Source organism: Sesamum indicum, linkage group LG4 (genome assembly GCF_000512975.1).
Source record: "Sesamum indicum cultivar Zhongzhi No. 13 linkage group LG4, S_indicum_v1.0, whole genome shotgun sequence".
NCBI lineage: Eukaryota > Viridiplantae > Streptophyta > Magnoliopsida > Lamiales > Pedaliaceae > Sesamum > Sesamum indicum.
In genome coordinates, this window is record NC_026148.1 from 1,687,106 (window position 1) to 1,706,529 (window position 19,424).

A 19,424-nucleotide genomic window follows, 5' to 3' on the forward strand; every position below is an offset into this window, starting at 1 on the left:
ATTCCAGATCCAGAACGAAAGTCCTAGCTTGTTGAACCCGTGGTATTTTTGCAAGCATCAATATGCATTTTGTATTTGCACCTATTTACATGTACTTCTTTTTACATAAATTATCTACTTTATATAATATATTTGCATATACTGAGCTTATAAATATTTTTTTGTATTACATAGTTTTATAAAAGGTTACAAATAAAATTTGAGTAAAACTTTAAATCACTATAAGTTTTTTGGTGGAAATTTTTTAATAACACAAAAGAGTAAATAAAAAGTACATGAGGTATGAGAGAAGGGTATTTTTGTCCTATTAATGCTAAATTATTTTATTTGACGTGTTTTATTATCTTTCAAACTTTAGGAATGAATACATATTTTAGGAATACAAAATATATTTAACCCAAATTTATATTTTATATACACATTTGAATGTACGTAGCCAACTGCTAGTTAAAATCATAAATGTACATTACTACTAAGGGGTTATTTGTAGTTTTCGCCCATGGTACGGTATTCATTGAGTCTCCTCTAATTAGGAATGTGCATGATTCGATTTTTATCGGTCAAATCGAATACAAATTTCGGTTTGATATTCCGTACAATTTTGTTTTAAAGTTTTGTACTCAGTTCATTTTGGTTTTGGGTATTGGTAATCGAATAGAACTGAATATCAAATTTTCTTAATATATTATATTATATTATATATGTAATATATTATGCATATATTGTGTATAATAAATATTATATATTTATTTTTTAAAAATAAATCTGTATTTCTTACAAGAAGAATTCAACACCTTTACCACTCCACCAAATGAACCATAAATCTGTATTTCTATACATTTTTCATATAATATCTATACCTTTATGTAATTCAAGATCACCTAATATATTGGTGTCTTCAATTTTTTATTTTTTCAATATTTTGTTATATATTTTTATCTCTCTTCTCAACTTTTCATTTTTCTCTCCCTTCTCAACTTCAACATCCCTTTTTCTTTATCTCATTTTTTTTCTTTATTTTCTCATATGTTATGTTTTCTAATATTTTATTAATTTAACTAATATATTTTTAAGATAATAATTATTTTTTTAAAATAAATTTATTATGCACACACATTTGAGTGCGCCATATATATACTAGTATATAAACATATATAAGGTAAAATATATTTTTGTCCCCTAACTTAATTAGGCAATTTGACATTTTCATATCCTTGAACTTTTTAAATAGTATTTTGCTCGTATATTTTTAGATTTTTTTGCAATTCTAATCTTTTTTTTCGCCATAGTTCACCCTTCTTGCTGATAAATGTATGTGCATCTCAGGTGACTTTTTAAAATTAGAGCTATATACGTTCATATTGGTTCTTTCTTTCCCAGTATTTTGTTCTTTAACTTTTTGAAGCAACATTTTTGTCTTGCACCCTTTTAATTTTGCTGTGGAGGTGAATTTCGGTGAAAAACATAAGCACTAAAATCGTGAAAATTAAAAAAATGCAAGGCCAAAATCCTATCGTAGATAAAATAAAGGTCAAAAACACCAATTGACCTAAGTTACAGAACCAAAAATGCATTTAACTCTATATGTAAATACAATAAAAATAAAATTATTTTTTTAAAAAAATTATGTGGTTTATTGGGGTAATATCGAATCAAATCAAGTATTGTAATTTGGTATTCGATACATCATTTTAGCATATCAAAATTTTAATTCAATCAGTACTTACCAATGATCACCCTACGTACTCAATATGTCTTGTTAAGGTTACGATTTTCAATTTTGAGATCGATCTAGTCTGTTGGACCCAAACCATATACATACAGAAAAATTCTAATTCGAATCTAGCTTGGTGGGGCATGAATTAATCACATGGTAAGTGCAATACACTTGTCGTGTGATTGGTGTAAAATTTAAGAAAAGTGACAATTACATAATAAGTGCGATACACTTGTTGTGATTAGTTTGATTCTGGCAAATCTAGTTCGGATAATAATTTTCCATACAAGAGATGCAGATCCACTATACTAGCTATTACAATATTTTTTCTCGGAAATTTTAGTCCGAACCCAACTCCACCAAACCTAAATCAATTATATGGTAAGTAAAAATACACTTGACGTGTGAATGATATACGATTAAAAAAAAGTGACCAATCACAAAATAAGTATATTTGTAAGTGATTTGATTCGATAAAATGTCATAACAAGAATTTTCCTAATTTTTTCTCCCTAGGTGGGCATTTTTGGTAATTAATGGTCCACATCACATAACAAAGATGCCTGCAATTCCTCTTCATTAATATGTTTTTGCAATATAAAAGCGATTCCTTACACTTGAAGAAATCTTTTTTAACCTGCAAGAATCCAATGTTATAATTAATTTGGAAGGAAGAAATCGTGAAGTTTCTGCTGATCACTAACTGGAACAAAAGCAAACGGCTGAGCTGAGGAGTTTAGCTTTTTCCCCACTTTTATAAAGTAGATCAAAGAATCATCAGCATGCATATAACACATGCACTTTTGCTTTATTAACTTGGATTTTTAATTACACTCAACTCCAAAATGTCCTTTATATGTATTATATACATATAAGGGAATCGTCACAGCTGGGCTCCTAATTTTCTATATATATATATAGGGTTTCTTCGCAGTTAATTCAGCTTCTTTCAGCACTACATACATCTCTACAAAAGTTTGTACTTAGGTACGTACGGTACATCCATTACAAGGGCAGTAAGCTATCCATCACACCCAAAGATACATCGATCATTGTGCAATAATGAAGGGAAAAGGTGCAAAACTCTTGAAGCAGATAATATGCATGGTAAGCAGCTTAACTAGAGCCAAATGCATGGTGTTAAGGACGAAAACCGATGCCATGAAAGCACGGCTTATGGTCACGGCACTGACCGTCCTGTCCAAGAAAAAGAAGTTGTCGGTCGGCGCCATCTCTGGAAAGATCAACAACGCGATAGACGGGATATTCAACCATCGTAGAAGTAGTAGTAGTAAAGATATTGGGGAGGAGGATGCCGATGATGATCAAGTCAGTAAGGCCATTGTTCTGTACAGCAACAAGGTGGCGATGGAGCATGAAAGCGCTGGTTTGGTTAGCGATGAGGCGACCGGCTGCAGCTCCGGCCTCGAGCAGTGGAGTCGGTATGATGAGGAGAACGAAGACGATAAGTATCCGGATCTGCGGCATTCGCTGTTTGATGAGGAGGAGAAGGAGCTGGAGGATTTGCTGGACGACACGAACTCGTCGGTGATAGATCTTGTGAAGAATTCGAAGGAAAATGGAGAGGGTTTCAATCTTGAAGACGAGATTGACGAGGTGGCTGACTTGTTTATAAATAAGTTCCACAAGCGGATACGCCTCCAGAAGCTGCTTTCCTTCAAAAGGTATCAGCAGATGCTGGAGAGAAGTACCTGATGAGTCTGCATGGAGTATTTTTCCAACAATGGTTTTTTTTTTTATTAAAGAAATTATCAAAGCCCAATTTCTTGAAACTCAAACCCATGACTTATCTTTCAGTATTGGGTTATTTGATTGTTCCTACTTCCGACAATATGGAGTAACATGTCTTTTCATTCTGAAAAAAAAAAGTAATAATAATCTCACTTTTATTTATTGTATCTGTCCTTATTATAAAAAGGCGCATATGTACGTCTAATACGGACGCGTTGATCAGATGATAAATGTAATAGTATTTGGCTCATGACTTTATTATTAGGGGGTCGTGATGCTGTTTGTTTTATTCAATGAGAGATTTTTTTGTTTATTAGTCTTTTCATAAAGAGGTTAATTTTTTCCATCTTAAAGCAAAAACTCTGATGTTCTTTGAGGATAATATTGAATTGTTATATAAATATTTCGTGGATCTTATACAAAAAAATAAAAGATATTTGATTTTTTACTGATGAAAATAAGTTAATTAAACTTAATTATTTTATTTTTCTTAACCTATATGCTTGATTTCAGTGAGGTTAGTAATTTATTAGGAAAAAATCGTGTTTTTGTATCATTAAAAAAAGTTAGTTTTATTTTTGGTATCATAATTTAGCAAATTTGGGTTTTAGTACCATTAAACCAAAAAACAAGTATTTTTGGTACCAACTTAACGGCAAAGCCCATGTGCCCTACACATGGGCCTTAACGGCCATCAACCTCACAATTTTGGCAGGAAAAGTCATATGAGTTTGAGAGAAAAGAGGAAAAATTAGTCTTCCAATATTTGTTTTGGTACCATTAAACTTAAAAATAAGCCTTTTTTATCCCATAAAATTATGTACGGCACAAAATAAGTAATACAACACATTCCAAAATAAAAAATAGAATTCATAAACATGAAGCAAAATATATTGGTTATAAATACATGATTTGAGCTAATTGAAACCTGGTTTGACAAAAATTTGACCAAACCCACTTGACAAAATATATGCATTGCAATGCACAATTTTTCGCTAATTGAAACAAGCCAAAAGACTTCAACCTATACAAGTATTTAACCTAATTCTAGATGTCTTTTCATTATGAAACTTTCTATAAAGTTCTATTACCTGATATATATAATGCTTGTTAAGTTTCTTGAATTATGCTATACGGTAGTGCCCTTCTCTGCAGAACCGTACTCTTTATGAAATTACATGATAATTTTAAATATATAATGATTTATTATTTTCTGTATTAACAAATATGAGTCTTGAGTAACATATTAAATTTATAAGATCTTTTTATAGATGGCCGAATTTTAAAAGTCCATCCATATAAACTGTAAGTCTGTATTGTAGTTATTCTTCAACTCGATTTTACAAATTCTTACACCTATTTGTTCAACTAAATTTTATCTTATATATTTTTATATATGTTAATCAATACCTTTATCACTTTATTTAAAATTTTCAAAGCCATATACTAAATATATATGTTTCAATTTGCAAAAAATTGTTCATTGCAATGCATATATTTTGCCAATTGGATTTTGTCAAATTAAGTTTCAATTAGCTCAAATCGTATATTTATAACCAATATATTTTACTTCATTTTTATGGAGTCTATCTTTTATTTTGGAATGTATTTATTACTTATTTTGCGGTGCACATGACTTTATGGGACCAAAAAGGTTTATTTTTAGGTTTAATGTACCACAACACTATGAAATATTGGAAGACCAATTTTTCCTCCATTTTTTCAAACTCACGTGACTTTTTCCGCCAAAATGGTAGGATTGACGGCCGTTAAGGCCCACATGGGCTCTGCCATTAAGTTGGTATAAAAAATATTTATTTTTTGGTTTAATAGTATCAAAATCAGAACTTGCAAAATTTGTGGTACCAAAAATAAAACTGACATTTTTTAATTGTACCAAAACATGATTTTGCCCGAATTTATTAATATTGGAGATATTGTGTAACAACATATATATATATATATATATAGTCGTATATGCTTCTATGTGATAATAAGTACATTGTAAAAACATGTTTATATTCTTACTTTGCCCAAAGGGAAAGTGATCTATAATTAGGGAAATTTGATTTCCATGCTTTTCTTTTTATTTGCTAAATTTTCATCTAAAAATACAGTGTCCCTTTGGCATTGAAAGAAACTCAAATCTGTGTTTCTAACTCAAACACAATTATTATTTCAAATTCAAATTCACGTCCACTCGTAGATATCAAAATTTTGAAATAAATTATCAATTAAAAATTTAAAATAAAATAGCTAATAATTGGTTTCAAATGAAAGTTCATAATAAATTTGGACTTTCATGCCTTCAAAACATCAAATTGGCATAAGTGATCATACTAAATTCGGCCTTATATATTTGATGTGTGCGATTTTAACCCGAATACAATGGATTTGAACTTCAGCGATGGGCCTGAATTGATTAGGTGAAAAATTGAAAGATAAAGACCTGCAAAACAAAACATTAGCACTCCCACGCCAAGATAGATCTGAAGAATAATAACCATAAATAATAAAAAATATTAAGAGAATGAAGCGCGATGATTAAAAGTAGAAATAAATTGTATTTAACAATGTAGTAGAAATGCAGCAGGGTAATAGCCAAATTTTCATCTGATGAAGGTATCCCCAGCTTTGGGATAAGATCTCTATTTGTAGAAGAGTGTCCTCCTTCACCAAGGAACTGATCGTGCTTCCTATTCCTGCGATAAATGAATACGATTAATTTAGATAAGACATGATCAAGTTCTATTTGTTAGATATCGTGTTGTTAGAGTTATTATTTAGGTGTAGGAAAGAGTCTCAGGCTGAGGAGGACTCCTAGTCCACAAGGGGTCTGTTGAACTTAAGAGTCCAAGTTCTTGAGGGAACAGGTCCCTGCCATGTGGGCTCCAGAGAGAGACATGTGCATGGAGACTGGGCCAACTGTCGGTATTTGGGCCACGCTGATCGAACAACGTGAAGTGGGCTTCCTCCATCAAAACGATAGTGTATAAGGAGGGAAGTATTGGGCCTTCTGATTCGTTCTTGGGCCGTAATTTGCTGGGCCACACCCATCAATATTGATTCAGGCTAAATACAAGTTATCTTTTATTTTGGATTAACTAATTGGGTCAATGTATGTTCAAGTACAACCCCATAACTAATGGATTCATATCCAAGTCCATGATGTACAAGCCCAACAGACATGAGCCTAAGTTATTGTAGCTCTACTCATATCAATAAATAAGGGTCTCCACCACTCAATTCAGGAGAGAACATTCCACACAACAAAAGAAGACAAAAGATATTCTATGGCTCATACTTTGACAAATTTAGTAAGTTAGCGTTGATTTGTCACCTAGGTATCATATCGCTGTTTAGAATATGGAAAATACCTTAGTTGCATACTCATGCGAACACTCTGTGATTGTTTTGTACATTTGTACTTTTATATATTTATGAAATTTACCTTTATTGAAAAAAGAAAAAGACATTCTGCACGAGTCACTCCATACAACACAACAAATTCAAGACTCAAGTCCAAAAGCTCTCCACCACAACAAAACACTGATCAAGCCGCTAAGGTTCTACATCTTTCTGGGCGTCAAATCATCAATCTTGATATCAAATTTCAAAGTGACATGTAGTCTGCTCCAAAAATTCATAGAAGATTAGCCATCTACATCCAAGAACAAGTTTCAAACCCTTTAGTCCACATTTGGAGCGAAGAATCAGTGGATTATCTTCAAATTGAAAATTGTATCCATTTTTCTTTTAAATTAATAAAAATTATTTGTCCATATTTTTCGTATCTTGTAATTATTTTTGCAAACACAAAATTTGTGTGATACTTACAATTTAAATTCCTCAAAATTCGCTTATTATGTATTGTAAATCTTTGTTCCTGCACTAGAGTGTGTACAGATTTAGAGACTTAAATATATATGTCAGGATGCACTTAATTGTACTAGGAAAAAAATTATTATCCGCCACAATTTTAATAATTATAGATTAGAATTATGGTCAATAATTATTACTGACTACGATTAAGTAAAGTTGATGCAAATTTATAGTTTTTTCACCATTAAAAAAATTATTTTTCATGAATTTTAGCTATGGTAAATGTTTCAATCGGTCTTGCGAAAATCATGGCCGACAACTATTGCATTGCCGTGACCAATAATTGTTAACTACGATTATTTATTTTTAACTATGATAATTAACCATAATTAAATATTATACTTATTTCTTGTAGTGTTGGTATATCAAGATATAGATTAGATATGATTTAATCATAAATACATATCATAATTAAAAAGGATATTGTGATGTTGATGTGCTGATTTTCACGTGCTTCATGTTTTCTGCTCACATATTTGATGGTTCAATGTTTATTTATAATATAAAATCTCAAAACTAATAATTGAGGAAAATAGTAATATTATTTGAATAAAATAATCATATTTTTATTCATATATCATAGATTTAAAAAATATCAAAGAAACGGGTGAGGTGTGATCCCATCCAATATGCCTATTGCAACTCAAATTTCTTTATGGTGTATTTGGATTGATGAATTTGGATTTGAAAAAAAAATTTGAAGAAAGGATTTCGAATGATTTCATTTGAAATCCATCTATATTCATCAAAATACAATTCAAAATTAAAATGAAAGGATGTGAAATCCTTCATATGTAGAATAATCCAAACATATTTAAACGATTTGTTATGATGGATTCATTCAAATGCAACCTTAATGATTTATTCATTATCTTTAAAAAAATTTCATTCGATCAAGTTCCACAGTACTTCATTGATTATATTGCAAGTGATACTGCACTTATCATGTAATTGGTCACTCTTTTATATTGTACACCAGTTACATAGTAAGTATTATAGGCTTGTCAAGTAATTATTTTAAGGGCTCGACTAGACTTGATTTGGATTAAAAATTTGGATTTATTCTTTTATTACGAATCATGTTGCATCTTGTATTGCATTTAACAAATATGTGTGGTGTATGAAAATACACATATATTTACTAAATGAAAATTTTATACACATAATGTGTATATGTTGATATGTATTGCTCTATATATTACAATTTGTCTATCAAATGCGAAGAAATTCCTATCTAACGCAATTTGTTAAATATATATATATACACACACATATAGAAAGCAAAATTCAATAATGTATTAATAACATTGTATTACTAAAATCGTTTCAACAAAGGCACAACAGCTATATTAAAATAATTTGATGGGCCCAGCCGCCCAGACCTAAAAAGGCCTGGGTCCACAAAGGCGCGCCTGGGCAACAACCCATATGGCGCCTAGGCGCGCGCCAAGATGGAAGCACGCGCCATAGGCCAAGAATGGCGAGAAGCATGCACCATTGACTACTATGTATATAGATATAAGAGGAGAGAAAGAGTATGCATGGAAGTATCACCTTTTAAACAAGATGAAGCGTAGAAAACCTTAAGACAACAACATGCCCTTGATTGCACATAACTACAAAAAGTTTTCGGTAGGTTAAAAGGAAATTACTTAGGAACATTTCGCCACAAGAATTCCCTCAACACATCAATAGAAAACAAAAGATTACAACAAAATGCAAAATGAAATATCAAATTCAAATTAATAGCTCCATTAACAAATGAATTTCCCTCAATCTCATGGTCCATATAAATTAAAATAGTACTAGAGCTGCAAAATATAATAATCAAGTCAAATCAATGATTTTAACAAATTATAGGACCATAGAGCTGGATAGTTAAGAATAACATTAATTAGTAACTAACCACATAAATAATACTAAATCAATTAATAACTACATTATAAATAGGGATATATTAATAAATATAATCAAGACAAACTGAAAAGAGATAGAAGCATACGATGGTATTGATTTTAAGTACTATAATATAATATGAGTACTGGAAGGTCTAGAAAGTCATAAATATGAGAAGCCTAGCATAATGCTCTAAAAAAAGATAGTTAACATTGGCCCAAAATGAAAAACTAATCTGATGGTTTTTCTTTAAAGTAGTCAGTAACTATGCATATTTAGAGTAAATAACAAAAAAAAATACTGCACCTTTACATTCTTCTTCCCAGCCTGTAGCCTAATCCAGCATGCCCTTGCTGGCTTCTATTTCAACTTTCTTTGCTTGAGCCAGTTACCATTTCCTCTTTGACTTAAGTCCTAAAGTACATAACACCATATAACACAAAGTTCAATACCATGGAATAAATGAAGCATGCTGAAAATGAATTCATATCTCCTTGCATCAAACAGAGAATACCAACTAATAGTACTCAGATGTGTGTGCCAGAGTTTTTGATATGTGAAAAGAGAAACAGAAGACGAACATTCACGTGGTTTGGTCATATGACCAACATCACGAGACAAAATGCCCAAAGGGCTAAATAATATTATTCTCTCTTAGTTTGATGATATAACCTCCATCTATTTTTGGAGATGAATTAAATAAGTGGATGAGGAAATATCTCCAAAATCAAATCATCTAGATATCACGCGAGAAACACTAATCGTTCTCTTGATTTTACAGTTATTTGGAGAATCAATCTATGATTCTCAACAGTGTGTAAATTGCCACTGTATACGAGTTTCAAACAATCATGTTTATTGCTGTGTTTGACGTTAGATTTTTTGTAGGTGTCGGTACGAAGAAACATAAAATCCTATATATGGGTAATACATGGTTTTCAATCAATTGAGCTTCTGCAATTTACATCTCTCTTCATTCGAAAGCTATTTTCTAGAAATGTTTGGACTCCAAAAGTACAAAAAGTTAACAATAATTCACAAGAATAGATGACACAAACATCCTGACCTTCTGTTTATTCAAAGTCGAGTTTAGACCTTGGACCCTTGGGAGCCCACGATCCTTCCGAGATACCTATCTCATAGTTAAAGCAATCAAAAGAAATAAAAAAGCAACACGAAGTTGCGAATGTGATTAAACCACTGCATGTTGGCATCCAAAAACAGTCAATCATAGTCCAAACAATCCAACAGATCTTGAATAAGCCAGTTCCAACTGATAAAATATACAATGAAATCTAAAAATATAGTCACATGTCTACCGTGTATGATTATAAGCCTAAATAGGAAATGCAGAAGGAAAACTTAAAAAAAATTACAATTAAAATTTACTTAAATTCCTATAGTCTAACAAGGAAAAGATTTTGAACAGCCTTAATGATCGGTTTGGTTTTGAGGTAACCAATGAGTGGCTGCATTGCTTGGCAAAACTAGTGATCAAGCAGAAGTGCCACAATCTATAATATATAATCTACATGGCCAAGGACCAAAGCTCAAAGAACAAATAAGATGGTAAGAACAACCGGAAGAGAATAATAATTCATAATGGATTATATAGGCAGATAAAGCAACTCACATAGTTACTAGTAACTACTAGGATTCCACAAATAGGGGTATACGGTCATCGGTCAACAACAATCATGGTCAGACTTTAGCAATTCCCACGGATAAACATACAAATAGAGAAACTGATTACATTTCTGTTTGAAAAGCTATTTTGATTCAAGCATTATGGGTTATTATGAGCTTGTGCGAGGCGATAAACAATTTCCAACAACTAGCTGCTTGCAACAGCCACTTTTTAGATGGAAACTATTTCCTTTAACCAAAATAAATTAACTAATAGCCATCTCACTTAAACAGCATACTACAACACCATGTACCTGACACGCAGTAATATTAGTTGTTGTGTGTTCTCCAATCTCTCAATTGCCTCTACATCCACAACAACAACTCAAAGTTGGTTAGTGGATATGGCTTTTTTCTTGTTTTTTCTTGTAAATATTGTTTTTTTTTATTTGTTTTTCTTTTTTGTTTAGGGATATTGTTTTTCTTCTGCTACTTTTTCCCCTTTTTTGTGGATATCATTTTTTTTTCTGTTTCTTTTCTCTTCTTTTCTGTATATTCCTTTTCTCATTTGTTTCCTAGTTATCTGAAGCTTGTCCCCAACGCATCTTTAGAAATCTATTGAAAAATAAGGGAGAAGTTGATGTAAGACAATCCTTGACAGGTGGAGATACATGCTTATCAATGTTAACTAACCCTAAATTTATCTAAGTTTGAAAGCCTAGGTATTTTGATAATAACAGTTTCTATGACAAGAAGGGGATTGGAACGAGAAGAGCTACTACCCACTCAAAAGTACACTTAGCCAACAGAGCAGCTAGAGAAATGAATTGGTAGTTTAAATTTGGAAATACAAGTGCATGCACACTGCCATTGTTTTTCATGGACCTACCTCCCATAATACTACAGAATCTAGTACTGGAAGCATTCGAATTTTAAGAAAGCTAATTACAGCTAGGAGTATAAAACTTACTGATTCATCTCCAGACTGCAAATCATAGTCTTCATCTTGCATAGAGACTTTCGACTGGTGCCCTAGCATTGTCACTTTAATTAAGAACCAACCAAATGTACAAGAATAGCAAAACCAGTCAAATATGAAAATTAAACACATGCCAGTGTCTTGCACATGTTTTATTGTAACACTATCGTCACCTCCTTTATGATGAATATGGGGTTGCTCTAGGATAGTGCACAAGTTAGATGATTTCCAAAGAATGGGTGAATTCACAAGGTTCTTGGCCAGCATTGACGAGCACCTAAAAGAAGAGTGGTGGGGGTATCAATATTTTTACATATATATGGAGGTGAATACAAACTTCTTTCCCAAAAAGAAACAACAAATGACATGAATTTGCTCTCTTCAACTTCTGCAGTTAGTAGAAGATCCTCTGGTTTCATTATAGCTTCACCCAACATATAGTCAAACTGTTATGACGAGAATATGCTACCTTTCGGTTTGCCCAAGAAGGAACTCTCGTCAAGTTCTAACTGATACTTGTACAAATCCTGCATTAACCATGATCATGGTTAACTCTGTCATAAAAAGATGCTTCTGATAGTAACATTATAAAGCCATTTCAAAATGACTTGTTAGATTTTGTCCAGAATTTCTTCACATCCTTGGGAAATACTGAGTCCCAATTTTCTTAATTTCTACTCCTCTTCCTCATCAAATTTGTAACTGAGCATTAACAAACTAGCAGAATGCTCCAATAAAAGATAGTAAGACCATCGGCCCAAAATGAAAAACTAATCTCATGGTTTTTCTTTATAGTAGTCAGTAAGTATGAATGTTCAGAATAAATAAGAAAAAATACTGCACCTTTTCACTCTTCTCCCTCTTGTAGCCTATAGCCTGATCCAGCATGCCCTCACTGGCTCTTATTTTAACTTTCTTGGCCCGAGCCAGTTCCCATTTCCTCTCTGACTCAATGTAATGAAGTACATAAAACCATTTAACAGAAAATTCAAAATCATGGAATAAATGAAGCATGGTGGTGAAAGAAAATATGCTTTCTTATCATTGACAACCAATCCATCTCTTTCAAAACATGGTCCCAACGTGTTTTATGAACCCGAGGTTCTTTCTGAGCTTTGATTGCCTATAATTCAAAGAAGAAATGGCAACAAAGTTAATGAAACAACATTGCATAAATCATAATCACATTCTAACTCCAATTGTGGTATCATGACATTTAGTTGCTATATCCATCAAATTTACTTCTCAACCACAAGTAAGTTGATTTAAGAAAATGGATTCATATCTCCTTGCATCCAACACAAAATCTCAACTAATAGTACTCAGATGTGTATAAATTGCCACTATATATGAGTTTCAAATAATCATGTTTATAGCTGTGTTTGACATTAGAATATTTGTAGGTGTCGATAGGAAGAAGCATGAAATCCTATACATGGGTAATACAAGGTTTCCAATCAATTGAACTTCTGCAATTCACATGTCTCTTCATCTGAAAGCTATTATCCTGAAATGTTTGGACTCTAAAACTAGAAAAAGGTAACAATAATTTACAAGAACAATGACACAAACATCCTGACCTTCTGCCGATTCACGGTCAAGTTTAGACCTTGTACCCTTAGGAGGCCATGATTCTTTCAAGATTCCTATCTCATAGTTAAAGCTACAAAAGAAACAAAAAAGCAACACGAAGTTGCGAATGTGATTAACCCAACTGCATATTGACATCGAAAAACAGTCAATTATAGTCCAAACAATCCAAACATATCTTGAATAAGCCAGTTCCAACAGATAAAATATAGAACGAAAGCCAAATAATTATAATATGTTTACCGTGTATGATTTTAAGTCTAAATAGGAAATGGAGAGGGAAAACTTAAAAAAAAATTACAATTAAAATTCACTCAAATTCCTAACTAGTCTAACATGCAAAGATTTCAACAGCCTCAATTATAGATTTGCCTTTGAGGCAACCAATGAGTGACTGCGTTCCTTAGCAAAACAAGTGATCAAGCATAAGAGCAACAATCTATAATAAACTAGCTACATGCCCAACCACCAAAGTTCATAGAACAAATTAAGCGTTAAGAACAACATGGAAGGGAATAATAAATCATAATGGATTATATAGGTAGATAAAGCAACTCATAGAGTTACTAGTAACTACAAAGATTCCACAAAAGGGGGTATACGGTCATCGGTCAACCACAAAGATGGATTATGCAGCCTCGCTCCATTCAACTAAATACAAGTTAAGTTTCAATATTTTCTACAGTAATATCCGTAAGTGTGAAGGAGTTGCTAAAACAATCCTTCATTAAGAAAAAAAGGAACTATTGGCATCTCTATTGGTTAGATTTTAGAAACTCCCACGGATAAACACACAAATAGAGAAATTGATCCAATTTATGTTTGAAAACCTATTTTGATTCAATCATTATGGGTTATTATTAGCTTATTTGAGACGATAAACGACTTTCAACAAGTACAGCTTGCAACATCCACTTTCTACACAAATTATTTTCTATAACCAAAATAGATTAACTAATAGCCATCTTACTTAAACTGAAAACTCAACACCATGTACCTAACATGCAGTATTATTGGTTGTTGTGTGTTCTGTCTTGCGAGCAGCAAAAATTATTTTCCAATCACTCAATTGCCTCTACATCCACAACAACAACTCGAGGTTGGCGAGTGGATATCGCTTTTTTTTCTTTATCTATTTGTTGCATTACTTTTTTTTAATATTCTTTTTTTTTTCTTGCAGATATTGCTTTTTTCTTCTGCTTCTTTCTCTTTTGTTTTTTTTGTGGATATCGCTTTTTTTTTTTCTGTTTCTTTTCTCTTCTTTTCCGAATGTTGCTTTTCTCATTTGTTTCCTAGTTCTCTAAAGCTTGTCCCCTGTGCACCTTTACAAATCTGTTGAAAAAATAAAAGAGAAGTCGATGTAAGACAATCCTTGACAGGTGCAGAGACTTTATTATCAATGTAAACTGGACCAAATTTGTCTTAGTCTGAAAGCCTTGGTATCTTGCTAGTAATAGTTTCTATGACAAGAAGGGGAATGGAAACGAGAAGAGCTACTACCCACTCAAAAGTATATTTAGCCAACAAAGCAGCTAGAGAAATCAATTGGTAATTTAGTTCTCGAAAGATAAGTGCATGCGGACTGCCATTGTTTTTCATCAATCTACCTCCCATAATACTATACTATAGAATCTAGTGCTCCAAGCATGCGCATTTTAAGAAAGCTAATTACAACTAGGAGCATAAAACTTACTGATTCATCTCCAAGCTTCAAATCATACTGTTCACCTTGCACATGGACTTTTTGCTAGGGCCCTAGCATCGTCAATTTAATTAAGATCCAGCCAAATGTACAAGAATAACACAATAAACAAAATATGCAAAATTAACCACTTACCAGCGTCTGATTCAAATGCATGTTTTAACACGATCGTCACGTCCTTTCTGATGAATAGTGGGTTGCTCTTGGATAGTGCACAAGTTAGATGATTTCCAAAGAGTTGGTGAATTCATAAGGATCTCGGCCAGCATTGACGACTACCTTAAAGAAGACGGGTGGAGGCATCAATATTTTCACATATATATGGAGGCGAACACAAACTTCTTTCCGTAAGAGAAACAATAAATAACATGAATCTGCTCGCTTCAGCTTATGCAGTTAGCAGAACCTCCTCCAGTTTCATAACTGCTTCACCGAGCATATAGTCAAATTGTTATGACGAGAATATACTACCTTTGGGTTTGCCAAGAAGGAACTCAAAATGTGCTTATCAAGTGCTTTCTTCTTCTTCTTTTCATCAAGTTCTAACTGATGCTTGTACAGAACCTCCATCAACCATGATCATGGTTAACTTGGTCATAAAAAAGGTGTTGCTAATAGTAACATTATAAAGCCATTTAAAAATGACTTCCCAGCTTTTGTCCAGAATTTCTTCACATCCCTTGGGAATATTGAGTCCCAATTTTCTAATTTTTATTCCTCTTCCTGATGAAATTTGTAACTGAGCATTAACAAACTCGCATAATGCTCCAATAATAGATACTAGCATCGGCCCAAAATTAAAAGCTAATCTGATGGTTTTTCTTTAAAGCAGTCAGTAACTATGCATATTTAGTATAAATAAGAAAAAAAAATACTGCACCTTTACACTCTTCTCCTCTCTTGTAGCATGTAGCCTGATCCTGTTAGAATAGGTGACCAAAAAGCCAATTGGATAGGCCTTTATGTAATCTGTTCTGGCAATTTCGGTGTAATTGTAATATTGTTTATAATAAAGTGAGTATTCATTATCTGGCAATTGTATTTGTTGTGCTCACTGAGTATATTTATAGGTTTAACATCACAAAAAAGCCACAAACCAAATTGTACAACCTATGTAGTTGTGCTGCATTGGATGGCGGCCATGAAACCAACTTCTGAAGGTTTGGCTTGAAATATTCCAAGTCGAGGACCCCGAGAATAGGCATCGAGAGTCCTATTGAGATTTGCACTAAAATTGAATTTATTGCATGAGTGTCGTGTTTCATCGCCACAAACGTCGGATGTCTATGCAATGTTAGTAGGTGATTGACAAGGTTGTCATATGGAAGCCTTGAAGGCTTGTTCCTTTTATGTTCTCCCATTCCGTTCACTTGAGAATTCAAACTAGAATTCCTCTAAGTTGTCCACACTACAAAATGAAAAGATAAAGTTCTTTTTAATTGCTAGATAGAATAAAAAACCAAGAATAAAAACAACTGCAAATACAACACTATTGTTTAGTGCTTTTGGATTATTTTGTGTTATAATTTGGATCCAATTCAAAATATAACCAAAAGGAATATTTTGAGAGAAAATGGAGAGAAAAATTTGTGGATTTTGTGGTGGTTATCATGGATATATGTGTAGGTTTGTATATCACATATAATTGAATTCAAAATTCAATCACTACTAAATTTGCCTCTAAGACAACCTATACAACCATATTCATATAACCACTCCATCATGTTCATCATGATGAGGAGTTTCAACTCCTTCTTAACTTGCTCCAACCACCCTCAAATGGACTTGGACTTCAAATATGCACCGAGCTCGATTTAATCAAATTAAATCAAGCCCAACCAAAGTTCATTGATTCATTTAATCCAATAAAATATATTTAAGCCCTAATTAATTGATCCATCAATTAATTAAGCCAAACTCAATAACTTAATCTAATTAATTTAAAGGTGTTAAGCTCAAATATTAATTAATTTAATTAATTAATTCTTGAGTCATCCATCAAATGAATTGTTAAATAAATGATCCAATCATTTATATATATTCTCCTTGATTAATTTAATCCAATTAAATTAATTCATTTCTTCTTGAATTAATTCCAAATTAAATCCACCAATTTCATAGTGATTTGTGTGTGACTCTTTAGGTTTACCCTCAGCTAGACTTGGGCTTGTGTCCAACACAATGATTAATTAAATCTAATTTAATTAATTTATTTTCAATTAACCATTAATCAGAAATTCCCGTCACTATGGGTGGTCGTCTAGCCACGGTCCATGGCACTAGAGACTAGGTGAGGTTGGTGTGAACATTTAGGCTCCCGAGTACCATACGGGTACCGTCCTTCCATCATCCGTCTCTAGATCTAAGTCTAGGGCATGGAATTGGGAGTCGGTTCCCTTTCTGGACTAGATACTATGCTCGATAAATCGAGATGTGTTTGCTCTATTGATTGACATAGGAAACCATTCTCTACTCAACCAATCGTTGGGGCCACAGACTCTAAGAGCACCAACCATCTCAAAGCGCATAGGAGAATCGACTGTCATATACTGATAGGTGACGGATTCTATTTTGAAACCCATCATCCTCACTACATATTCTGATTGCATTGAACAGACTTGTAACGACCACTCCAAGATATGGTCATCTTTCGTTAAATTCAAGATACAACCATCACATGCATGCAATTTTCATGGTTCCTCAAGTCTAAGGACTAATCCCGTACTATCGGAGCCAAGAAAATCTATCCTTTCATCCAACTCAAGCTCGGACTGGTTACATATGATCTTTAGGTCTTTCCCTGCACTCAAATTGTCCTTCATTTTTTCATTTATGTCAATCACTTTATTTAATATGTTGTCAAACACATTATTCACAATGTGTGTGACATCAAGATTGTGTCATATGATATGTGTGTCCCAATATTCGAGCTCCAAAAAAGATATTTTTCTTCATCCACTTGCATTCGCTATCATAACTTGGTGGGAGTGTCAATGGTACTTCAACTATAGGATTGAACCCTGCAATCCAATTGCAGATGTGCTCTCCAGTTAGCCTTGGACAAGTTATGGAAGTTCTACATTTGGAATTCCTGCAACTTATTGAACAAGATATGCAGTTCACCTATCACTGGAAGTGTGAGCCTGTAAGGGTCTTTCAATTGGGATTTGCAGACGACCTCCTTCTTTTCTGCAGAGCTGATATGGACTCAATCAGAGTCTTTAAGGTGGGACTTGATTGTTTTGCAAATTGGTTGGGCCTCTGGTTGAATATATAAAAGAGTCACTTAATTATCTCCCGCTCCGCTCAAGAATGGAAAGAACAGATGTTGGCGGCCTTGGACTTCCAAGAGGGGCATCTCCCGATAAGGTACTTGGGTCTTCCTTTAATCTCATCTAGATTGACTGTTTCTAACTTTCAACCACTTTTATTAAAAATTGATGCACGCATTAATGGATGGGAAAGATTTTCGTTATCATATGCTGGGCGGGTACAAATCATCAAATCTGTACTTTCATCTTTGAGTTTATATTGGGCTTCTACTTTTATTTTACCTAAGAAAGTTATCAAGGAAATTGAGAAGAGAATGAGAAATTTCCTATGGAAGGGCACTACGACTAATGGCTACGTCAAGGTAGCATGGATTGATGTGTGCCGACCGGTGGACGAGTGGGGACTTGGGTTCAAGAACATCACAATCTTGAACCGGGCATTAATGAGTAAAAAACTTTGTGATGTTATTCGATGTGATCGGACCTCAATATGGGTGTAGTGGCTCTACCATGGTCGTTTACGTGATATATCGGTTTGGATGATTCGGGACCATGGAGTTTCGTGGGGGTGGAGGAAATTACTCTGTCTCCGTCCTTTTCTTCACTCTAGTGTGGATTATCAGATCGAAAACGGAGGGAGTTTCTATGTTTGGCAGGACCCATGGCATCACCTCGGACCACTTATTGAGCGATTTCCACGGGATCCGAGGCTACTTGGCATTGATGAATCGGCCAAACTCAGTTTTATTATTTTAGATGGAGAGTGGCAGTGGCCGCCCATCACGGATTTCGAGTGTTTGGAGATCACACATACTCCGCCGCAGATTTTTGGAGGAGTGGATCGGGTTGTCTGTAAATTTGACAAAGGACAACCAACAACAGAAGCCCTTTATCGATTATTAAACCCCCCAGGGCCGAAAGTAGGCTGGTCTTCACTACTTTCGGGCTCTTTGAAAATACCTCATCACTCGTTCATCCTTTGGCTCGCAATTCTTGGCAAACTTCCCA

The 19,424-nt window shown here is 33.4% G+C and overlaps 1 protein-coding gene across 1 annotated transcript; it reads left to right on the plus strand.

The window, feature by feature from the left end:
* On the plus strand, positions 2,628-3,763 carry LOC105159796. Its single transcript, XM_011076988.2, has one exon. The coding sequence runs from the start codon at positions 2,780-2,782 to the stop codon at positions 3,431-3,433; it is 654 nt and encodes a 217-aa protein (XP_011075290.1). The 5' UTR covers positions 2,628-2,779; the 3' UTR covers positions 3,434-3,763.

Bases quoted from the DNA above. Each gene is read 5' to 3' on its own strand.
- LOC105159796 (XM_011076988.2), top strand. From the start codon at position 2,780: ATGAAGGGAAAAGGTGCAAAACTCTTGAAGCAGATAATATGCATGGTA.